General features: G+C 40.7%; 1 protein-coding gene across 1 annotated transcript in view; it reads right to left on the minus strand.

The window, feature by feature from the left end:
* Positions 1–22,229, minus strand: part of THBS2 (thrombospondin 2) — a 47,621-nt gene that overhangs the window by 11,990 nt on the left and 13,402 nt on the right. The window contains exons 5-17 of the mRNA XM_045011609.1: positions 19,605–19,801; positions 18,658–18,798; positions 18,167–18,263; positions 17,021–17,191; positions 15,994–16,170; positions 13,578–13,751; positions 12,974–13,101; positions 12,697–12,849; positions 11,185–11,403; positions 7,694–7,801; positions 5,565–5,724; positions 2,739–2,857; positions 82–316 (exon numbers count right to left, since the gene is read on the minus strand). Coding sequence (XP_044867544.1) covers positions 82–316; positions 2,739–2,857; positions 5,565–5,724; positions 7,694–7,801; positions 11,185–11,403; positions 12,697–12,849; positions 12,974–13,101; positions 13,578–13,751; positions 15,994–16,170; positions 17,021–17,191; positions 18,167–18,263; positions 18,658–18,798; positions 19,605–19,801 — 2,079 coding nt within the window. The remainder of the gene's footprint in view (positions 1–81; positions 317–2,738; positions 2,858–5,564; positions 5,725–7,693; positions 7,802–11,184; positions 11,404–12,696; positions 12,850–12,973; positions 13,102–13,577; positions 13,752–15,993; positions 16,171–17,020; positions 17,192–18,166; positions 18,264–18,657; positions 18,799–19,604; positions 19,802–22,229) is intronic.

Consider the following 22,229-nt stretch of genomic DNA (forward strand, 5'->3'; position numbering starts at 1 on the left):
GCAGGAGAAACTTCACTGAGGTCAATGATATTAGGCCTGTTACCTCTGGGCTCAATTTCGTCTGAAATGTCTTGTTCTTACCATCAGAGTCCTTTTGGTCAGGGTTGAACATGAGCCGACAATTGTCCCTGTCATCAGGAACACCATCATTATCATCGTCAGAATCACATGCATCCCCTTTGCCATCCTTATCATGGTCAGCCTGGTTAGAATTGGGGATGTAGGGGCAGTTATCTTGGTTGTTCTGGTGACCATCTTCATCTATGTCCTCATTATTGTCACACTGGTCACCAACTAGATCATTATCTATGTCAGTCTACAGAAAAAAAAACAGGCAACAACATTGGCATCTTGATTGTTACAAAGCACAAAATTGAGATGACATGTTTCCTTATTCTCTACATTTCTCTTTCAGTAACTTCCTAAAGAGTTCCTATATTGTGGTGACAAATTTCTATGAAGTAGAAATGTAATAAAATTTCAATTTTTTTCACTCTAATATGAAGAATGTCAATGAAGTTCTTACCAAAACTGGGGCAAACATTTTCCTACATGCCTCTTAGTTTACGATTATTGGTTGGAACCTACTGGTCCTAATTCACAGGTCTGATACCTCCCCTTTACACTGCTGTACCTTGTTCAGATCTAGCCCACAGGAAATAACCCTGATGCAAAGGAGTTCTCTGTGCATCATAGGGTATGTCTATACTGCAATTAAAAACCCATGACTAGCCCATGCCAGCTGACTCTGGCTTGCAGGGCTTGGGCTAAGGGGCTGTTTAACTGTGGTGTAGATATTTGGGTTCAGGCTGGAGTCCGGGTTCAAGAACCCTCACAGGGCATGGGCCAGCTGAGGAGTTTTAACTGCACTGTAGACATACCCAGAGAGCCTTCACTGCACACATCATAAGGGTTGTGCCAGGGGTGTGGCCAGGATAGGAGGTTTGCCTGGAGTGCCACTGCATTCTGGCAATTTTTGTTGCCACGTGGACCCTTGGAGCCCCGGAGAGCCAAGTGAAGTTCAAAGCAGACCTAAGGCTTCTCTAACTTGCAGTGGGAGCCAAATTGTTCTCCAAATGGCACAGGAATACAGGGAATGAAAAGGTGGGGTTAATTACATCTTGGCCCCAAACCCCTCGGGCTCTGCACGGAGCGGCACTTGGCCAGACCTGAAAATCAGGGCTCTGGGTTTTTCTCATATAAGGAAGTTTAATGCCTACATTGAAGAGGAGGGTTTTTTTATATATATATATAAAATGTTAAAGGTGCAAAAGAAGGATGGTCAATTCACATCTAACTTTTCAGTCTTAAAGCCAGCTGTTTGCGGTTTGACTGCAACTGTTATAACAATTTAAAAATCTGGGATGGACACTAGAGTATTCATTAGATACATTGCAGGACAAAAATCAGATGTAATAATTTAATAAAACAGTGCAATATGATAAAATTCTTTCCTGGAACATAATTAACATTGCAAACACAAAATAGATGCATATATGATATCATGCATTTCAGCTGGCCCGATAGCCCCTCATGAGAGTGTGTTATCTCATATTATTGAAGTCTGTGCAAGCTGTGTAGCGCTCATATGAACTGTCTTGCCCAGATAAGGTTCTTAAAGTATGAGTGGCTGCTATTGGTCTCAATTAAGTTTAGTTATTATAAGCCCTGAGGTGAAGCTAAGTGCAATAACTTTGCATAATTATAAATTCCAAGGCATTCACCTGAACCAAGGCAACATTCAGTGTTAGATCATTGAAAACTTGCAAAACTATTTTTCATAACTTTTGCTTTCAGTTCATACCAGAACCTGCGATTTACCATGAATATCATAAAAGAGCTGTTCATATATTATGTTGCCGATCAGGGCAGTTTTCTTTTCATGTGAAGTGGGTGGATTGCAGGAAGAAGAGAATTGTCAGGAAACAGAGTGTATCATTGCCATAATGGGCCTTTATGTTTTATGTGGAAACAAAAAATAGGCAAAATATGGCCTTTTCTTTTCCATGCATTGATATGTCTCTTCTGTGAAGGAAGAGGCATGATTCTCCTACCACAGGTCGGAGTAACTGTCACTGAAATCAATTGCAGTTACTGATGTCCTGTGATAGGAGAAATGGGCCCCTCCAGTTCAGAAGTGAATTTAGGCCGCATTTTGCACTGGTGGCTTGTGGGATATCAGACTTTTAAAATTATATCATTTAAATTATTCTGTATCCTGTGATAATAGAAGAGCTTCCTGGCCTTTTACCCAATGAGTCTGTCCTGTATCTCCCACACCCCCACAGAGCAATCAGCTAGCTAAAGACTATAAAGGAGGGCAAGATGGTCTAATGGGCCGGGCACTGGACTGAGAGTCAGGAGACCTGGACTCCATTTCTGGTTCTGTTGCTGATCTGAGTCCCTGGGCGAGTTAATTAGCTTCTCTGTCACTCTTTCCCCTCCCACCTCTTGTCTATTTAAGTGATACGTTCTCTGAGGCAGGGACTGCCCTTTACTATGTGTCTGTACAGTGCCTAGCTCAATGGGGCCCTGATCTTGGTAGAGGTCTCTGTGCTTGACTCTAATGCAAATTATCATAACAATAATAATAATACTTTAGTTTAGTTCCTTAAACATTTTCTCTCTCTTTCTCTCCTACTCTGAGATCAGCATTAATACAAGCAGTTAGAAGGTTGCTTTCAGATTTCCCACATCAAGAGCAAATCCTCCCACCCACAAACGAGCTTAGTGTTTACCTGATCGGGATTGTGCACCAATGGACAGTTATCACAATGATCACCTACTCCATCCCCATCTGTATCTCTCTGGTCAGTGTTGTAAACGTATGGACAGTTATCTCGTTCATTAAAAATGTCTGTGAGGGTAAAAAAAATAATGTGACTAAAGCAGATAAGAAATCTAGCATAGCTGGTTCACATACAGTAAGATATACCATTGCAGAGGTCAGGCCCCCACTTAAATTCCATTGAAGCCCTATTTTGAGGGTTTAAGTGGCTCTTAAGAGGTTCATAGCCCTATGCTGATCCTCTGTCAGAAGTGAGTTTTATTCATGCCATTCCATTAAAGCTGCTTCGGTTTTATTATACTACCACATCACAATAAGAAATGAAAGAGCCACTGAGGAATTGCTGTACAGTAGAACCTCAGAGTTACAAACCCCAGAGTTACAAACTGTCAGGTCAACCACACACCTCATTTGGAACCAGAAGTATGCAATCAGGCAGCAGCAGAGACCAAAAATTAAAAAAGCAAATACAGTACTGTACTCTGTTAAACATAAACTACTAAAAAATTAAAAGGAAAGTTAAAAAAAGATTTGACAGGTAAGGAAACTGTTTCTATGCTTATTTCATTTAAATTAAGATGATTAACAGGGGCATTTTTCTTCTGCATAGTAAAGTTTCAAAGCTGTAGTAAGTCAATGTTCAGCTGTAAACTTTTGAAAGAACAACCATAATGTTTTGTTCATACGAACAATCTCCATTCCTGATGTGTTCGTAACTGAGGTTCTACTGTAATTTCATACTGTGGGCCGAATCCTGCTTTCCTTACTAATGTAAAAACTCCCAGATGTATTTTAATGGAAGTTTTACATACGTAAGGACTGCATGGGCTTTGAAGAATTTGGCCTTTTATATTTGCGAGCCTAAAGAAAATGTGTATTGCTAAAAAAGTAGAAAAAAAGTTTTTCATTTTAAATTACTTGGATTTTTATTGCTTAGAGTTGGAACTACCTACCCAGATTTTTTGAGTAATGCTCTGCAATAAATACTATAGCACAATTAGGGTGACCAGATGTCCCAATTTTATAGGGACAGTCCCGGTTTTGGGGTCTTTTTCTTATATAAGCTTCTATTACCCCCTACTCCTGTCCCGATTTTTCACATTTGCTGTCTGGTCACCCTAATCACAACGGAATTCCTGAGGAATTCTATATAGCAATTCATTGCATGAGCATATGCTTTAGTGGTACATGAGCTCATCTTATTATAACATATATATAATTAATTGTACAGTGTTGCCAAATATTCAACAGACACCCTTCCTTCTCATTTTGCAACAAATTGTCCTCTCCTTCCAAAATTATATCATGGTGACAAAAAAAAGTTAAGACAATGTTGGCACAAGTGCCAGAAGATAACACTAGGATCATCTCTTCAATTATATGGTTTCTGGAGCTTTATATAAACTTTGAAATACGGAGTCTCAGCCAAAGATACAGGGTTATGTTTTCCACCCATTGCACATGCAGAAGTCCCATGAGCTCTAGTAAGAATCTGATGTTGTGAATGATGGGAGAACTTCAAAAGGTTCAGAGGTTCAATTCAGATAAGTGTCCAAAGGTTGCATGATTACTGAAGCAAATCCAAGACCAGACTTTTTTCTATTATTTCTAACACTTCTGGGTTTCAACCATGTTAGAAATGCTTCAAGAACAAGCTTTCTAAAGATATTTCAATGTTTTTGCTTCCATTTCTAGCCAAAACCAAGACTAGAGAGGTGTGTAGAAATAAGCAAATTAAAACTCAGAGGATGTTTGAATTTGGATTGGCTTGAGCTTTGTATGATTATCCAGGTCAATTCTGATTTTAACTGGCCCAGATTAACATCCTCTACATATTGCCTTAACTGATAACTTTTTTTTCCTCTTATTTCCAAACAGGAAACAAAAGTAGAATATTGCATCCTGATTATTTTGGAGTCAGGAAGAAATTCTTCTCCTCCTCTGAGGGATATTTGCAAGGGCCTTAGAATAGGCTGGAGACAGGGCTGGCTCCAGACACCAGCCTACCAAGCACGTGCTTGGGGCGGCACCTTGGGACGGGGCGGCACTCGGGGTTTGTTTTTGGTTTTTTTGGTTCGGCCAGGCGGCGCTGGGGGGAGGCGGGGCTTGGGAGGCGTGGCGCCGTGCTGGGGGGGCGGGGACTTGGGCGGCGCGGTGCTCGGCAGGGGTGGGCTTCAGTGGCACGGCGCTGGGGGGGGGTTGGGGACTTGGGCGGCATGACGCACCGCTCGGGGGGCAGGGACTTGGGTGACGCGACGCTCGGGGGCGGGGCGACGCGACGCTCGGGGGGCGGGGCGGCGCTCTTTGTTTTCGCTTGGGGCAGCAAAAATGTTAGAGCTGGCCCTGGCTGGGGAAGTGTGATTTACCTAGAACACTGGGCATGGGTGATCTATTACATTTATGTGGGTACATTTCACATTATTTTCACATAAGATTTGAAGACTTCAGCAATACAAGCTGAAGTTATGGGCCTATTACAGGAATGGTGGGTGAGGTCCTGTGGCCTGCAATGTGCAGGAAGTCAGACAAGATGATCATGATGGTCCCTTCTGTCTTTAAAGTCTATGAGTCTATAATTAATGTCCTGTGTTCAATGCAGAGTCTGGGGATTGGTGGACCTTGGTCTTCCCTTTCTTTTTCTATATTTCTGACTGTAAAATATAAGATGGAACTGATTTTATCTTAAAGACAAATGCAACCAGCCCACCCATTGTCCATAAGTATTAGGTCTGGAATAGTAACCAGTTGCTGTTTGGTTTAGTGAATAAGAACATACCATCACCATCAATATCCACAGCACATGAGTCACCCTCTCCATTATTATCAGTGTCAATCTGAGCAGGGTTGTGCACATACGGGCAATTATCACAGCGGTCACCAACTTCATCCTTGTCATAATCAAACTGACGGGGGTTGAACAGAAGAGGGCAATTGTCCTAGCAAGCAGAAGCAAAGGATTTAAGAATATAAATCACAGCTTGGTTCGAGGCACTATTTCATTTATCAAGAAATATTTCCCGACCCTTCCATCCCTCATATTCCACTTAGGAAGAAATGAAAGTGAAAATGAAACTAAGACATATAAATTGATGTACAAGTGTGCCTTCCACTGATGAGCTTAGCCCTTTCCCTTGTGTAGCTATTTACACCTCTGCGAAGTGGGTGCAAAATACTAATGCAGATTGGTAGGCATATTACACCCATTTTGTACAAAAGTAAATGACTACCTAATGTGCAAGGCAGTGGAGGATCAGGCCCAACATATGTGTGTGGAGAGGAGACTAGGTCTCTCAGAACCTTAAGAGAAGTCACTGGAGAATATTTTGCACTATTTTGTTGTTGTGCGAGCATTTTCAATGAAGACAAATTACTGTCCTAATGCAACAGCCAGACTTCACTATTTTGGATGTTCTAGGAAAAGATATAAAGGAAAGGCAAAATATGTCCTATTTTATCAAATACTGCCATATGGTAACAAAAAAATAAATGTGCCTGAGAGATAAGGATACTCACTTCAGTGTCACCTAACTGGACAATGTAACTGAAGGCAATAATTTCTGTAACTGCACATGCAAAATAAATGTTATTGATTAAATGCTTGTTAAACTTTTTTTTTAAAGTTTCCAAATACAGACTGCATGGGTCAGATCCAGAACATGAAGGCACACAGCAGACTACACCTCATTTTTCCCTTTTGTTGTTACATTCTCCCCAGTGCAGACAGAGCAATCAAATGTCACTTTTTATTTAAACCAGAGGACCAGCTCCGGCTCTAGTCAATATACCAAAACCCTAAGATGATGCCACAGAGCACTCAGCACAGTACAGGATAGGGCGGAGACTTAAAAGGGGCATTAGGTCCTCTTTGCGCTCCTGCAATCCTACTCTGCTCTACACTAGGCTGTACTCCCCAAGGGTAATTGAGATAAGACAGGGCAGTTCAAAGCTATCCTAATGCAACTGAGGATCTGATCCACACAGTCCTTAATTATTTCTTGTAAGGGAGTGTGACAGGGTGCATTTACCCCGCACTGGACAGGGAAGGCTTAACTCCTGACTGTGGGCTGAGAAGCCAAGCCCCCATGTCCTTCCTGGGCATGCCCGAAGTGTAACACCAGTATAAGAGGGAGCAGCCCAGCTCAGTCTGGGCTAGCTGCCGGAGAGGAAGGATGCATGCTGCAGGCTCCAGCCCAGGAGCTGCTGGGGCCCCAGACTGTGGGAGCCGGAGACACAGAGACTCAGGCAGGCACCCAGGTACCTGAGGATGCCAATTTGAGGTCGGAGCCCCCAGGATCAGCACAACCCAAGGACAGAGACCCCAAAGACACATAGGCCAGGACTGCAGGAGTCACAGTAGGAAGTAGCCCAGGGAGGGACTAGTCATTGTCCCTACAGCAGTCAGAGTGTTTCAGGCGGATCCTCGCTGACTAAGTGGCGAGTCTATTCATCACTACTATGGCCTTGGGCTGAGACCCGGTGGAGCAGGGAGGGTCCGGGATTCCCTACCCTGGCTGCTACCTCCCTGGGAGGCAGCCCAACCCTATTGACTCTGGCCACTATGCCTCACTACCCTATGAGTCAGGGTAGTGCTATTGATGCTGGCCTCTAGGCCTCACTGCCCTGGGAGCCAGGGTATTGCTAGTAACTCTGGCATCTAGGCCTTACACCCCCAGGGAGTCAGAGGACTTCTATAGACTCTGTCTCCTAGGCCGCACAGCCCTACAGCAAAGAGCCAGTTGGTGGACTTAAACTCCTAGGCCTCACTGCCTAGAGGCAGAAGGTGGCTTGAGAGACAGGGTGTACTCACCCCGCACTGGAAAGGGACCACCCACCCTATCACAGGGAGTTGCATTAAAATGATAAAAGACATTTTATAAAAATCAACCATTAAATAAAATCTCATACTTTGTCATCCTCTACCCCATCATTGTCATCATCTTCATCACAGGCATCACCTTTGCCATCCTTATCAAAGTCTTCCTGTCCAGAATTAGGCAGATGGGGGCAGTTATCCTGTCCAGAAAAATCAGTACATTATATTTATGTTATGTCACAGGCTCGTTACATGGGCTTGAAGACTATATAGCCCACAAGAGGCTATAAAACACAAAGCTGAGAAAATTGGTCACAAGTACGTTTTAAAGACTTTGTGTTTGTTTGTTGCCAAAAATATTAGTTCATCCAGTTTTCATGCTGTAAAATAAATTAAATGAAGTTGCAAATCACATTCCCCAACTTCCTTCTGTTAGAAAAAATGTTTGCAGTGTGTTTTAACTGAGAGCATCTGATAGGAAAAAACACACACACACACAGTGTCAGCTCCTTATGGACAGCTCATGAAGGAACTTTGAAGACTGCAATGTAACGTGGTTGGCTTTGGCTGCCTTTAACCAGAAGAATGAAGTTGAAAGCTAAAAGAATGATCTTCAGATGTAATCTGCCATATGGAAAGTTAATGCAACAAAGACATAGACATGGGGCTGTAGTTTTGAGACATGTGTCCTTTTGCACTGTTAGATTTCCAAGACTTTTGAAAATAAAAGGCAAATGTATCCTTTTTTATTTCGCATTGAAGATCAGAACTGAGGAAAGGGTGATTATTCCAAGTGAACAGTTTTCTGGATTAGGCAAAAAAAAATAAGTACAGATTTTCAAAAACTTTGGTTCAAGAAAGCATTTACTCTGATTAACACATGGAGGCAAATTATGTTCTCATTTATAGTCATAGAATCCTATTTAATTCAGTGGGGTTGCATGAATGTACCCCAATGGCATTAAAATGGTGCAAAGAAGAGCAGGATTTGGCGGCTGAAGTACCTAATATCTCTTACAATAACTACTTGGGCTTTCTAAATTGGAAATATAAGCATAAAAAAGTGAAACAGTGATCCAACATTTTAACTGCTATTTTCTTTTAAAATAGTATAGTTAGTGGAAAAATAGATTCATAGATTCCAAGGCCAGAAGAGACCATTGTGATGATCTAGTCAGACCTCCTGTATAACACAGGCCATAGAACTTCCCAGAATAATTACTAGAGAAGATCTTTTAGAAAAACATCTAATTGTCAGTGATGGAGAATCCACCACAATACTTGGTAAATTGTTCCAATGGTTAATTACTCTCACTGTTACAAATTTATGCCTTTCCTTGGGTCATCATTCTGCCTTGGGATAAAGAATGGGTGAAAATGTAAAAAGCCACTCAAACCATTGTCTATTTCCTACACCAAAACCTTTTCTGGGGTTATAAATTGTTCTCACTGCTGTTTTCACTTATTTTCACCTTTCCACTTCTGCTTGAAACCAAAACTGGACATGCCAAAGCACTGCAGAAATATTGTTCTTATAGCACATATATCTGAGTCCAGGATCAGCAAAGAAAATGTTGATATCTCAGGGAAAAATCTATTCTCATGACATTTCCAGCCCAAATTTTCAAGCTCAAGAGATTCTGTTCATCTAGATAAGCTGAGGAAAAAGCATTATAGTTTTTAGATAATTATCAAAATCAAAATGAACCTCTTTAGGACTCAAAATGAACTTTTAGGACTCCTTTTTTTTGTATATACAGATGAACCCTTAATGCCTGACCCAATGTTAGACTCCAAAGTATCATATTTAGGCTAATGTTTCATTTTTCAGTACAGGAATTCTGGAGGAAAAAATGTCGATACCTGAAAATTTTGAGAGAACTAAAAGTAAATTTAAATTCAATATATTAAATTTAGACAATAAGTTATTTTTCAATCACTTTCACAGAGTAGGGGAAGGATATCTTTTTTTTTTTTTTAGAAAATTACTAAACTAGAATAATTTCTAATGAGTGCTACTGCCTGAGAATATTTTCTATTTTTTAAATAGACCTTTTTAATCAAGCATTTGTTTCTATAAAATTAATGTATGTCTTTCAGAAAGACAGGACTGAACCTTTGGGAACAGTCTCCTCTAAATGTGTTCAACATGTTATGTTCTTAATGAAAGCGGATCTTTTGTGTTGCATCTTGAGTCAACATGTTGCATGTCCTGATGACAGCAGCCAAAAAGAATATATGAACTGCAAATGCTGAGTTGGCCAGTTCTACAATGAGCCGACAGCAGGCAGCGTGAGAAAGTTCAGCATCTGAGACTAGTGTTCAGCAAGGGTCTATCTAATACACCCTTTCTGTTAATAAGGCATTGGCCCAAATTCATTCCTGGTGTAATGCCATTGACTTCAATGTAGTTACACCTGGATGACTTTTTGCCCCATTTAACACTCTTAGCTCAAACACTGTTAGTCTCTGTGTAAAGTTTCTCATTTGTTTGCCCATTATGCTAGTTCAGAATTTGACACGGTTCTTTTGGCTTTGTTGCCACTGTTAGACTGCTAGAAGAGGATGCCATTGCTTGAGACAGGTTGGTTGCATTCTCAATTAAATTAAGGACCTATCTTTTTTTTTAATATGGGGCGGGAGCAGAAATCTAAGAAGGTCATGTTTAGAACTGAAAAAAAGCAATCAAAAGAAAACAGTGCCATCTGTAGGCCTATGCAGCCAATGTTGTCGCATAAAGACTAACTCAGCAAAGGGCTTAAGCACATGCTTAACTGTAAGCATGTCAATAGTGCAGTGATTTCAGTGGGACTGCTCAAGTGCTTAAAGTTGAGTACATGCTTAAGGACCTTTCTGAGCTGAGGCCAAGTTCACCCATGGTCCCAGACACACCTATCCTAACCACCATCTATCCTTTTTCTACTATCTCAGCAGCCCTGCTCCATCTTCCCCTCAATCAGCAATACCAGAGCATTGTAATCCTATTGCCTCCTTTGTTGTGGAGTGAGGTGTGCTAGGTCACAAGTGGGGATGGAGTTGCATGGGGCCGCACACTTTTGGCATAATACCCCACAGAACCAGCATTCTGTCGTAGAACACTATTAATATCTGGCTACCAGTACACAAGCTCCTGCTGAATCTTGGTGACTGCATAGTTTCAGTCTTCTTAGATAACTCTTTAGAGAAGAGCTTTTCATGCAAGTAATGCTTGAGTAATTCTTAAATGATGGTCCATGGAACTCTTCCTAGTGGTCCCCAGAACACCTCCCAGAACAGAAAAAGAATTCTGCTACAAAGGGGAGGGGACTGGACAGTTTGGGATAAGAAGTGATCCAGGAGTGATCCCTCTTTTTCCTATGAAGTGTTTTACAGAATAGGATAATTGTGAGCCAGTGAAATACAAGACTCCATTAAGGTGTAAGTGAATATACATTCTATACTATCTCATAGAAAGAGTGGATACCTTAACAGTTCAAGTCTGCATAGAAACCATCATCAGTTTTATAATGAAAAGAAATATCCTTAGCTATTAAAAAAAGAAAATTGCTTGTGACATAACTTTTTATTGCCCCTTCTTGCTTACCTTCATGCAATGGTAAGTAGCATTGGCAGCACAGACCAGGTTGCTATTGGGCCAGCCATCCAGGTCAGAATCTTCACCGCAGATGCGTCCATCACCAGCATATCCTGTTCTACATTCACACTTGTACATAGGGTCACTGAAATGGCCCAGGTAGATGCACTCTGCAGATTTGTGGCAGCTGTGTGTCATATCTAGGCATGGATTTTCAGGTTCACACACCTACAAGAACAGATCGTACTCATTCAAACTTAATGACATCAGTAGGAGCTTCTAGGTCCTCAGCACTTTTGAAACCCAGGCCACTTATTTAGCTGTCTCAATTTAGGCACTTTTAAAAAAAAATGTTGGCCTAAGCCATACATTTTATTTTGTCGGTTCATAATTGTAGATAACTGGCAATACAAAAAAAAAAAAAGTATAACCACAGGTAAAAATGGACATTACTCAATAAATAAATTTAAACAATTAGTTTACGTTTTTTGGAATTACGTCTGCATTCCCCTAGGAGCCATTAATTCTCATTATGGACAGGAAAAACTGCACACACCCATTTCCTTTAGAATACCGGTCTTCAGGATATAATGGTCTAAGTCTACCAGCTGGTGTGTAGTCATTTTTTTCTTAAACCAGAGAGACAAACAAATATCCTGTCACCAAGTTTCCTGTCACTTTCCTCTTATTTCTTTTGTTTTTCCTGGTAAGTTTTGAGTGGCTTAATTTTAACAGGTGTTGTACATTTAGACTTCACATGTTGAGCTAACTACAACATGGCTCATAAAGAAGAGACTGATGAAGTCTCATGGCAGCTGTTTTAAAGAAGTTGCCTTAGTTTTCTATGAGATAACACTCCTCTGTGTCATTTCCTCTCCTTTGCCCCATCCTTCCCCACACACATACATCTTGACCTACTGGCATTTAAAAAAGTGAGATCTTCAGACAGATGTTTGATGACTTACTTTGATGTATTTATCAAGATAATCATCCTAGCTCTCCACTGCATTGCCTCTTATGTAGTCTTTTACACCTATGAAAAGGGATTGCAAACTCTGGGTTTGAAAGGCTGCCATTCTGGCCTTGTAGCATTTTGCGCTCACTTCGCACAGGTAGAAATGACTACACAAAGTGACGAGCAGTGGATAATCAGGCCCAATGCGCCATCATATCAGTAGAAAAGTTGCATCCACATTTAGGACTGTATTTTTAAAGGTATTTTAGGCACCTACGAAAGAGATAGATGCCTACTGTGATTTTTCAAAAACACCCTGGCACCTAACTCCCATTGATTTCAACGAGAGTTAGTCACCTACGAGCTTGTGAAAATCCCACTAGGTGTCCATCTATATCTGTAGCTGCTTAAATACATTTGAAAATCTGGCGCTTAGCTATTTGTGGCTATATTTGTTTGTTGTCCAAATTTATGAAATATTCTTTCACAATTTGTTTTTTATGGAGAATGCTTAGATAGGTTTCCATCACATTCCTAACCATTGACCCCTCTTCAACATCACTTACTTGCTTTTCTGCCTTGGCAGCCTCCAGGCCCACCCCAAAAGGCTGATTTCCTTTGTAGCGTGGAGGGCAGGGCAGGCAGTGGAACCCTGGATTTGCGTTCACACAGCGATGGACCTGATTCACCTTAAAACAAACATCTGGCACAGCTATACACTATGGAGAAACAAAGAAGCAAAATGAAAGAACCAAGTTAGCATGTTATATAATCACCATACAATCTTTATAAATAGCCTCAAGGAAATGTTTCAAGTTGATTGATAACTGAAACAATGCATACCTCATCAAGATCCTCACACACTGTTCCATTACCAAGGTACCCAGCTGGACATGGGCCACATGACCAAGACCCATCAGGATAACTGTTGCATTCTGCTCCAGGAAAGCATGGATTTGACAAACACCCATCTGTCAAAACACAAGCAAAAATGTAAATAAGGGTAGTAGTGCAGAAAGTAAAGAACTGTAACCCGTATTAAAGAAAAACATTCTCCATTCATTGAAATAGATAAAAAATGATGGAATGCTGACAATTAAAGATATTTGAATGTTCAACTGTATATGAAAGCATTTCCTTTTTGGTTCATGGACTGCTACAAACAGTTGACTATACTAATAGTATACTGAGACCCTGATGCAGGAAATCTTCTTATTCCAGATAACACTTAACAATCTGCACATGCATAGTGTTTCACTGAAGTGAATTAGACTTAAGCATTTACATAAGTGCTTTTCTGAAACAGGGACTGAATTAGTGTATTTCATACATGTAGACTCTCTAATATCAATTAATGTTGCTATCCATGTGACAGGAGATAAATAACTAGCAATAACAAAGTTTGCAAGCTACATAGCTCTCTGTTGGTCACTCAGTGCATACACACCAATTGGGCAATCATTCTTGTTGCATATATCATGTTGCTGGACATCTCCCACACATTTCTTTCCTCCATACTGTGGCTCTGGGCTGTTACAGAGACGAGACCTGTCACGGATCCCTCCTCCACAGGTGACAGAGCATGCGGACCATGGAGACCAGGGACCCCATCTACCATTAACTGGAACATGCAGGACAAAGGGGAAAATTAGCATGAGCCACATACTGTAGACAACATTCAGCACTATAAAGGTAACTCCTCCTTCTGATAGCTCTATAAACAATTTGTAACTGTACCCAGAAGAAAAAATGAAACTGAACAACTGAAAACTGAGATTACAATATTTCCAGGTAAATACATGGATTTTTCAGCCATTTTAGTTATTGTTGACAACTCATAACAGCATGCAATGCCTTTTCATATGGTATATTTTCAATTAAAGTGATCAGAAGCAGTTTATGTTGGCTGATGCATCTGGATTTTCAACATTCACTGATGAGATTGTTATTAAGACAACTTCTATTATGGAAATATGGCATGGGAGAACACCAAGCATATGACCTGCATAACTCTGAGCTCTGTGACTTCTTCTATGATAAAGGTATTCTGAGAAGTCATTTTGTTAGCAGCCATTTCTGAACCAGCTGTTTCTAATCAGAATTTACAGCTGAAAAAACCCTTAGCGTGCACTTGGTGCTGAGAGTCTTTTGTTTATATTTGATGATAAAGATCTAGCTCAATGCAATTAACTGCATTCTGGGATCTCCTTCTATAGTTAGCAAATGACCTCAATATTTTACATTCAAATCCCTTTTTAAGGAAAATACTTCTATCAAAACTTGAAAGTAAGTCTGCTAACTTATATGACATTTTTACAATAAAGTGACATATATACCACCTGCAGATTTCCTTCTCATTTCGTATTCCAAACTGCACTGCCTAGCTAACTCAGGCTATAAGGGCCTGCTTTTGATTTCATGCACATTTTATGCTAGTGCAACTTCACTGATTTTGGTATAGTTATTCCAGGATTACATTAGTATAAGAACAGAATCTGGACCTAACTTCCCAGAATACAGACTGTGTTTTCCCATTTGCTTTGTACAGCACCAAGCACACTGATGGCTCTCAATAAATAAAAAACACCTGGGGCTTATAGTAATTTGGCCTCATAGGTAGAGATGAGTAAATTCATTTTGCCTGTTTTTTAATCCACTCAAATATACAGTGGATTCAGAAGTTCAACTTTCACTTTAATATACTTGGGTTCACATTCCATGATAGACTTGAGAGACTGTGAACAGAGAGAGAAAATACTGTAAAAAATAGGATGAAATTAAGCAGGAAGTGGACAGAATGAAAAACAAATCTAAACTGACTGTGAGAAAAGAAAGCAATGAGGGAGAAAGATTTTTTTTTAAATATAAATTATGTGTGTATACTATGTATAGGGCATATAATTATGCCAGCTTTAGGGGGATTCTACTTCAGTTCCTAATACATAGCATAGGTTTCCCTTTAGATAGAAAACATGTTTATTTGTTTGTTATTGTATATTTGAATTATCCTTGGAAACTATGTCTTTAAGTTACAGGAAGGAAAGGTTCCCAAACTTTAATTTTTTAAACCCAAATAACAATTTAAGAAGCTTGCAAAGCCTCAGACAACACCATTGTTACCCATCTCTTCTTAAAATATTCCTGTGAGGTAGGTAAGCATGATAATAAGGAAACCAAGGCACTGAGAGCCAACGTGACTTGCAAAGGCCACATATTGAGTCAGTAGCAAGGGCACAAGTAGATGTCCGAGTTCCAGTCCCCTGATTAACCCACAAGACCATACTGCTTCTGAACTTTCTTTTCTGAATCCAGTGCCACAGTCCCAAAAACCAAAGCAAAGAAACAGAGCCAAGTGACCACATACCATAGGCTTATACTAGTCCATCTCCAAGGCTACATGTTAGATCCTGGATCACTATCATTATAATTTAGAGCAATGGTTCTCAACCAGGGGCCCGGGGCCCTCCGGGGGGCTGAGAGCAGGTTTCAGGGGGCCTCCAAACAGGGCCAACATTATGCTCGCTGGGGCCCAGGGTAGAAAGCCAAAGCCCCACTGCATGGGGCTGAAGCCTGAGGCCCTAAGCCCTGCCACCTGGGGCTGAAGCCGAAACCTGAAAAATGTAGCTTCATGTGGATCCCTATGGTATGGGGCCCCAGCCTGCTTGATACCCCCTAACACCGGCCCTGGTTTTATATTCAGAAAAAGAGTTGTTGTGGCACAGGTAGGCCATGGAGTTTTTCTAGCATGTTGAGGGGCTTCAGAAAGAAAAAGATTGAGAACCCCTGATTTAGAGCCTGGCTTCTTGGAACACACAATACAGTTCTATTTGACTTTCAATTTGGGGTTAAGCCCACAAACTTACTTGGACATGGGACTCCCTCACATTCTTTCGTTTCACGGCCACTTCCTTTACAAATTTTCCCACCCATCTGCGGGATGGGGGAATTGCAGAGACGGATGCGAGTGATGTTGCCTACTCCACAGGTCACAGAACAGGAAGACCAAGGAGACCAGTGACTCCAGCCACCATCTTGACGTACTGACAGAGGAAAAAAACAAAACCACACAACATAAGGAAATGCTTGTCCCATCTGGGGGCATAATAGAAATTCACTTGTGAACCTAGCCCTGCAACAGAGCTTTCTCCATTTTACAATAGGTGTCCCACCCTTTATTACTATCTGTTACAAAAGCCAACATTTGGGTTCAGACATCAGAGACTATCTTACATATGAAACACAACCACCAACACAGGACTGAAGGGGACGTTAGAGTAGCTCAGTTCAGAGGACAGATCATTAAAAAAAATGTGTTGTAAGTACATAAGAAAATACTTGTCTTAAACAGTTGTTCAGGAGTCATTGAAAGTGATCATGACCAGTGTTCCTTTAGTCTGCCTTGTAGGTACAATAAATATAAGATCACTTAGTATTTTACAAAAGTTTTCTATAACTATTTAATGCAGTTATTTCTTCCCCATATCCTAAACACTTCTGTGGTTAAGGACGGTGCTGAGAATCATGCCTCAATGACACACAAGCTATTAGCTGCCCTTGCAGAGTAGCCAGTGCTGCATATATGCTGACTCAAGGCAAGAGGCCCTACTTGTTAGTATCTTTCCTTTTACAGAGCAAAAACTAGACTGGCCAGTACACATGCATATTAGATTGACACTAAAGATGAGGAATATTAGATGGGTGAGTAAAGGAACAAAAATACAGTATGTCTTGATAACTAGTGTACTAATGCATAAATTAGTGTTAAAATATATACAGTTCTAGCAATCAAAGTGTGCATAGGAAATCCAGGCTAGGATTCCTTTTGCTTCATGGTTAGAAAGGGAGAAGCAGAGAGAACATGAATAAGGAGTGAGAGATGTCAGCACTCACTGCGATTGTCACATTTGCCAAGACTACACGTTCTTGTCTGGATGGACGGGCCTACACAAGTGTTGCTGGTGACATCACATGACCTTCCTCTCTGCTGTGTTCCAGAGCCACATGTCACTGAGCACTCTGTCCACTCAGACCATGGAGACCAACCATCTTCACTGTCTTTGGCTGCAGAAGAAGCAAAAACTGCTTAACACTGTTAATTCCTTTGTCGTAAGATTTTTGTTCTCACGTCTTTTTGTTAGAACTCTGGTTCTGATTTTTATTTTAATCTATCACAGAAAAGATAGAGAACTTTATTTTAAAAGAAAACATAGTTAGAGATTGGTCCACCTCAGATACCAGGATCTGAACACCCTCACATTTTGTAAATTTAGATCTGGGGCAGGCCGCTATAATGGGCTGACCCAATCTCTGGTTCCAGACATCTACATACTTTGGAACCCAGATACAAAATGTGAGGCTTGGACCCATCTCTGAACACAACATAACCATAAATGTGATCGAGAGCACAATGAAAATATGTGCTGTATATAATCTGAATAGGCAAGAAATCTGAATATGATGCAATAAATATTACACTTCAGAAAACTGAAACTATTAAAAATGTCTTGCAATTTCTTTTTCTGCAATAGACCTGTCCAGCCCAGAACAAGATACATTTCCAAAACTATTCTTACTACAAATGCAAGCCACAAACTGCAGTGCTAACTTGGAAGAATCCTTTTGTTATTCTGTTCCATATAAGTGAAGTATTGTAAGATTCAAAACAACCGAAGGAGAAAAGAAATTTGTGAGACTTTTTTGCCTTTCCAACGATTATTATACTGAAACACAGGAAATTCCCATTTTTCTCTGGAATCCAAACACATTCTATAGGGGAATGGCAGGCACACTAATCCACTCTGACTGCAGTCTACTTTAACCAGATAGTAAAATAAAGAAAGAAAAGCAAAGAATACACAATGGGAAATTGGAATGTGCAGCCAGGGAAAATGCAGTTAAACCTCACTATCCTGATGCTTAAATAATGATTTTTCTTTGGCTCAGTTGGTTTTCAACTCTTCCTTTACCACCCCTTAAATGAAGTAGGTTTTTTAAAACCTGCCAAACAGGTGGATTTTCCTTTTGTTAAATACTTACAATGAAAGCAGACAGGACAGCATTCACCTTCAATAAATGATGGATTGGCACAAAACACCGCTGGGCAAGTGATTTGATGGCACACGGTTTTAGAATTCTACATACAAAGAAAGCAACATATTGGCTCGTGTATATGTTCAAATACAGGCAAATCTGTGTATACAGGGGAAATTCTACCCATATATTGAAGAGATTTTGCTTGTCATCATTTTAAAAGGCAAAAATATTTTGTTTAATGAGGTTGGAACTTTATAAAAGGAAATATTTTTAAACCAAGCAAATTACCAGTATAAGTCTGCAATATTGTCCATTAGAAACTGAGGACCTAGTCCAAAACCCATCAAAGACAACGGGGAGTCTATTTATTGATTTCAGTGAGCTTTCGATCAAGCCCTGAATAAATGTTGGATGCTGGAACAGGATTGAGTAGCCAAGCTGGATTCAGTCCATTGTCCATTTTGGAAATAGGGGGAATCCTTCCATAGTCTTACCTCACAGGTACATTTGGTGCAGCTATCCACAACCCAGTTTTCATTATCTGCAAAGGCACGACCATCCTGCCAGCAGACCGATTGGTTCTTTAGACTTTTGTTAGGCCCAATCAATTCCCACATAATTTGGTTCTCCTCAGACTGAAAGATTAAACAAATAAATTAATTATATAACTAAAGTGCCTTAAATCAAAAACCAGAGAAACTATCACTCAATCACCTGACTTTAATATATGATTGAAAACTTACACTTTTATGCATTCATGTACTTTAGCCAAGAAGAAAAACACAACTCAGTTACTGTACCACAGAGTGCAATTCTTTAAGCTAATATTATTATCATAATTACCTAGCGCTCAATAAAATCTACTGTAAAAGGCTTTTTTTTTCCCCAACGTAGTTCATCATCTTCAGAAGGGAAAATAATTCTAATCCCGTGACATGCAGTAAATTATTAAAACTTTGTTTACAAACATGATTCATAACTAGGACTTTAAGTAACTATACACTTCATCATACTGCAGTGGTGAAAGATAAAAAGATAAAACTCACATGCATTTGTTTGCCCCTTAGCTATAATATGTGGCCATTATAAATATAAACATAATATATTTATATATAACACACACATGCATAGATATGCACATACAGACTAGGGATTTTGAGTGCTTTGAATTTTGATTACCATATGGGAAATATTTTTTAAAGGCCTGATTTTCAGAAATGTTGTTCTAAACCTGTCCTTTGAAAATCATGCCCAAGTGAAGTGTCATAGTCAGGCATGCAAAAATCATTTGTAGTCACTTTTGAAAATGTAGGATTCCCCTCCCCCAACAACCTAGCCATCTTTATAGATGTTTAAGCAAAGTGACAGAGGGAGACAGAGAAGACAACATTCTATAATTGACTTTTTGTATCTTTTGATTCTTAAGTCCAGAGATACCTACCACTTTTTGAAGGTTATCCACTAAATTGTTAACAACAATGCGCAACCCAGTGAGCTCAGTGAACACAGTTCCCAGTTCTTCACAGGAGCGGTCACAGAACTCCATCTTCTTCTCTGTCTGTTCGCCAACGTACTCCGTGGTGACAGCAGGGTTAAGGTGAAGGATTTCAGTACTCTCATTGATAGTGTTCACTTCAGCTGGTAGAGAGAGAGGGGAAAAAACAGTTGTGTATACAAGTCTTCTGCTGATTACAGCTTACGGCTGGAATTATAGACTGGCACCTGTAGGTAGGGTTTAACTGTAGCTCTTTTGGAACAGCTTCATGCTAAATTATACCCAAGAATAAAAGAGCGGGGTTGAATGTCAGCTGCTTCCAATTATAGACATTCCCTTTCAAAATTAAGAGCCCAGCTCCATCTCACATAGTCATCATTTAAAGGCACTATTGGCAGTGTAAAACACTCATTTATGAAAAAAGATAACAAAAACATAGAATGTCATAAAAACATACACATTAAGTCCTCTCAAGGCCATGAAAAGTTTTTCATTTTTCATGACACGATAAGGGCTATCCTTTTCATTTGGGTCACAGAGACAGGACTCTTCTACTAATGAGGCCACCACTAAGAGGCCAAGGTGTCTTTTAAGCCACTTTTGTGCTCCCCCAATTTCTGGGATGGCCAAGGCCTTCTTCCGCCCCAGGCACATCTCATAGCAACCTTGTGACTCTTCTAAATTAAACCAAATGGTAACAGCTTCTTATGGTATGTGTACACTGCACCTAAACACCCGCAGCTGGCTGGTGTCAGCTGCCTTGGGCTCAAGGGACTCAGGCTACTGGGATGTTTCATTGCAGTGTAGACTGTCTTGACCAGGTTAGAACCTGGGCTCTGGGACACACACACCCCCCACACACACAGGGGGTCCCAGAACCTGGGCTCCAGCCTGAGCCCGAATGTCTATACTGCAATGAAACAGCCCCATAGCCCAAGTTCCGGAAGCTCGAGTCAGCTGACATGGACTAGCTGTAACTGCTTAATTGCAGTGTAGACAGACCCTTAGTGGCACTTCTGTACCACAGAATCACCAAAAAGCACAGTGGTCCAGTCAACCCTCTCTCCCCACTGGTACAATCCTCTACATCCAGAGGAGAATTATAGCCGGCTGTACTGGCCAGGAATTCATCCCAGCTCCAACGTCAAGGAAATACTGCTTGGATAACTTGGATAGTTGGATAGTTTCTCTGCTTGGGTAACTTTTCCAGCCCCTTTGTGGCACCAGACCTCTATTTATCTACCAAATACCTACAATCTGGTGAGTGTTTCTCCCCCACTGACCTGCCGATGTTCTTCAGTAATCATCTGGAAGGACATTACTTAAGGCTGAAAAAATAATTTAAACTCTGAACTTTATGGACTCTCTGGTGAGACTGAAAACAAAGGTGAAAATTGTGGTGTTTGGCTATCCACTGGAAATTAATTTAGATTAACAACAATTCCACATAGGCAACCAGAGAGCTGTCAGAATACAGCAGCTTTCAGTCACAATCAGCACGTAGCTGCGTAACCCATCAAAAATCCCTTAAACCATGCAGCTCTCTTTGATACAGTGCTGATTAAATGAGCTACCTCTAGCCTGAGATAGATATCCTCCAATAAACTCTCTTTTCCATGCTCTGTTCTCCTAAGTCATCAACTAGCTAAGAGAGTCCAGATTCCACAACTATCACTGGTGGAATAAGTGGAAAACCAGATAGTGTTCATTGACATCCGTTAGTTAATGCTGCAGCTCATGTAGTATTAGTGGTTTTTGCAGCTTCACCTCATGGCTGGTTGTATGGGTGAAACTTAAAATAAACTCCTTTACTACAAAAACTATGGAGAAAAATAATTCAGGCCAATCACTGCTCCCACTGAAGTTAGAAATTTTGCCACTCTCTTCAACAGAAATAGGCAAGGACCCTTAGGGCACATCTACACTGCAGCTGGAAGCATGTTTCCCAGCACAGGTAGACCGACACGCACTAACTCGAGTCTAGCTAGTTCACTGAAAATAGCAGCATAGCTGGGATAACATGGGTGGCAGCTTGGGCTAGTACAGACTCAGGGAGTCCAGGTGGGTTTGCAATCAAGCCGCTAGCCCAAGCTGCTAGCTCAGCTGCACTGCTAATTTTAATGCACTAGCTAGCGCAAAGCTAGTGCATCCATCTATCCGTGCTGGGAAGCATGCTCCCGGTGACAGTGTAGATGTACTGTATGCGTCCTTGCCTGTTTCTGTGGAAGAGAATGACAAAACTTTCATTACCTTCAGCTGGAGCAGTATTTGACCCTAATTCTTTTTCTCCTTAGTCTCTGTAATGGCAATCAGTATTTGTGTATTTGTGTGACTGAGAGGTTTTGGTTCACTAGCAAGAAGCTTATTCAAAGTTTCACCCGTGAAACCAGGCATAAGGTGAAACTGCCAAAAACACTAAGACACCAGCTGAGCTGCAACATTAACTAACAGGTGGCAGTGAAAACTCTGTTCTTCTACTTATTCCACCAGTGATAGTCAGAGCATCCCAAGGTCCCTTAGCTAGTGTACACATATCCCTTAGTGTGAGGTCTAAGTAACTCAAGGCTTGGT

This window comes from Mauremys mutica, chromosome 3, assembly GCF_020497125.1.
Source record: "Mauremys mutica isolate MM-2020 ecotype Southern chromosome 3, ASM2049712v1, whole genome shotgun sequence".
NCBI lineage: Eukaryota > Metazoa > Chordata > Testudines > Geoemydidae > Mauremys > Mauremys mutica.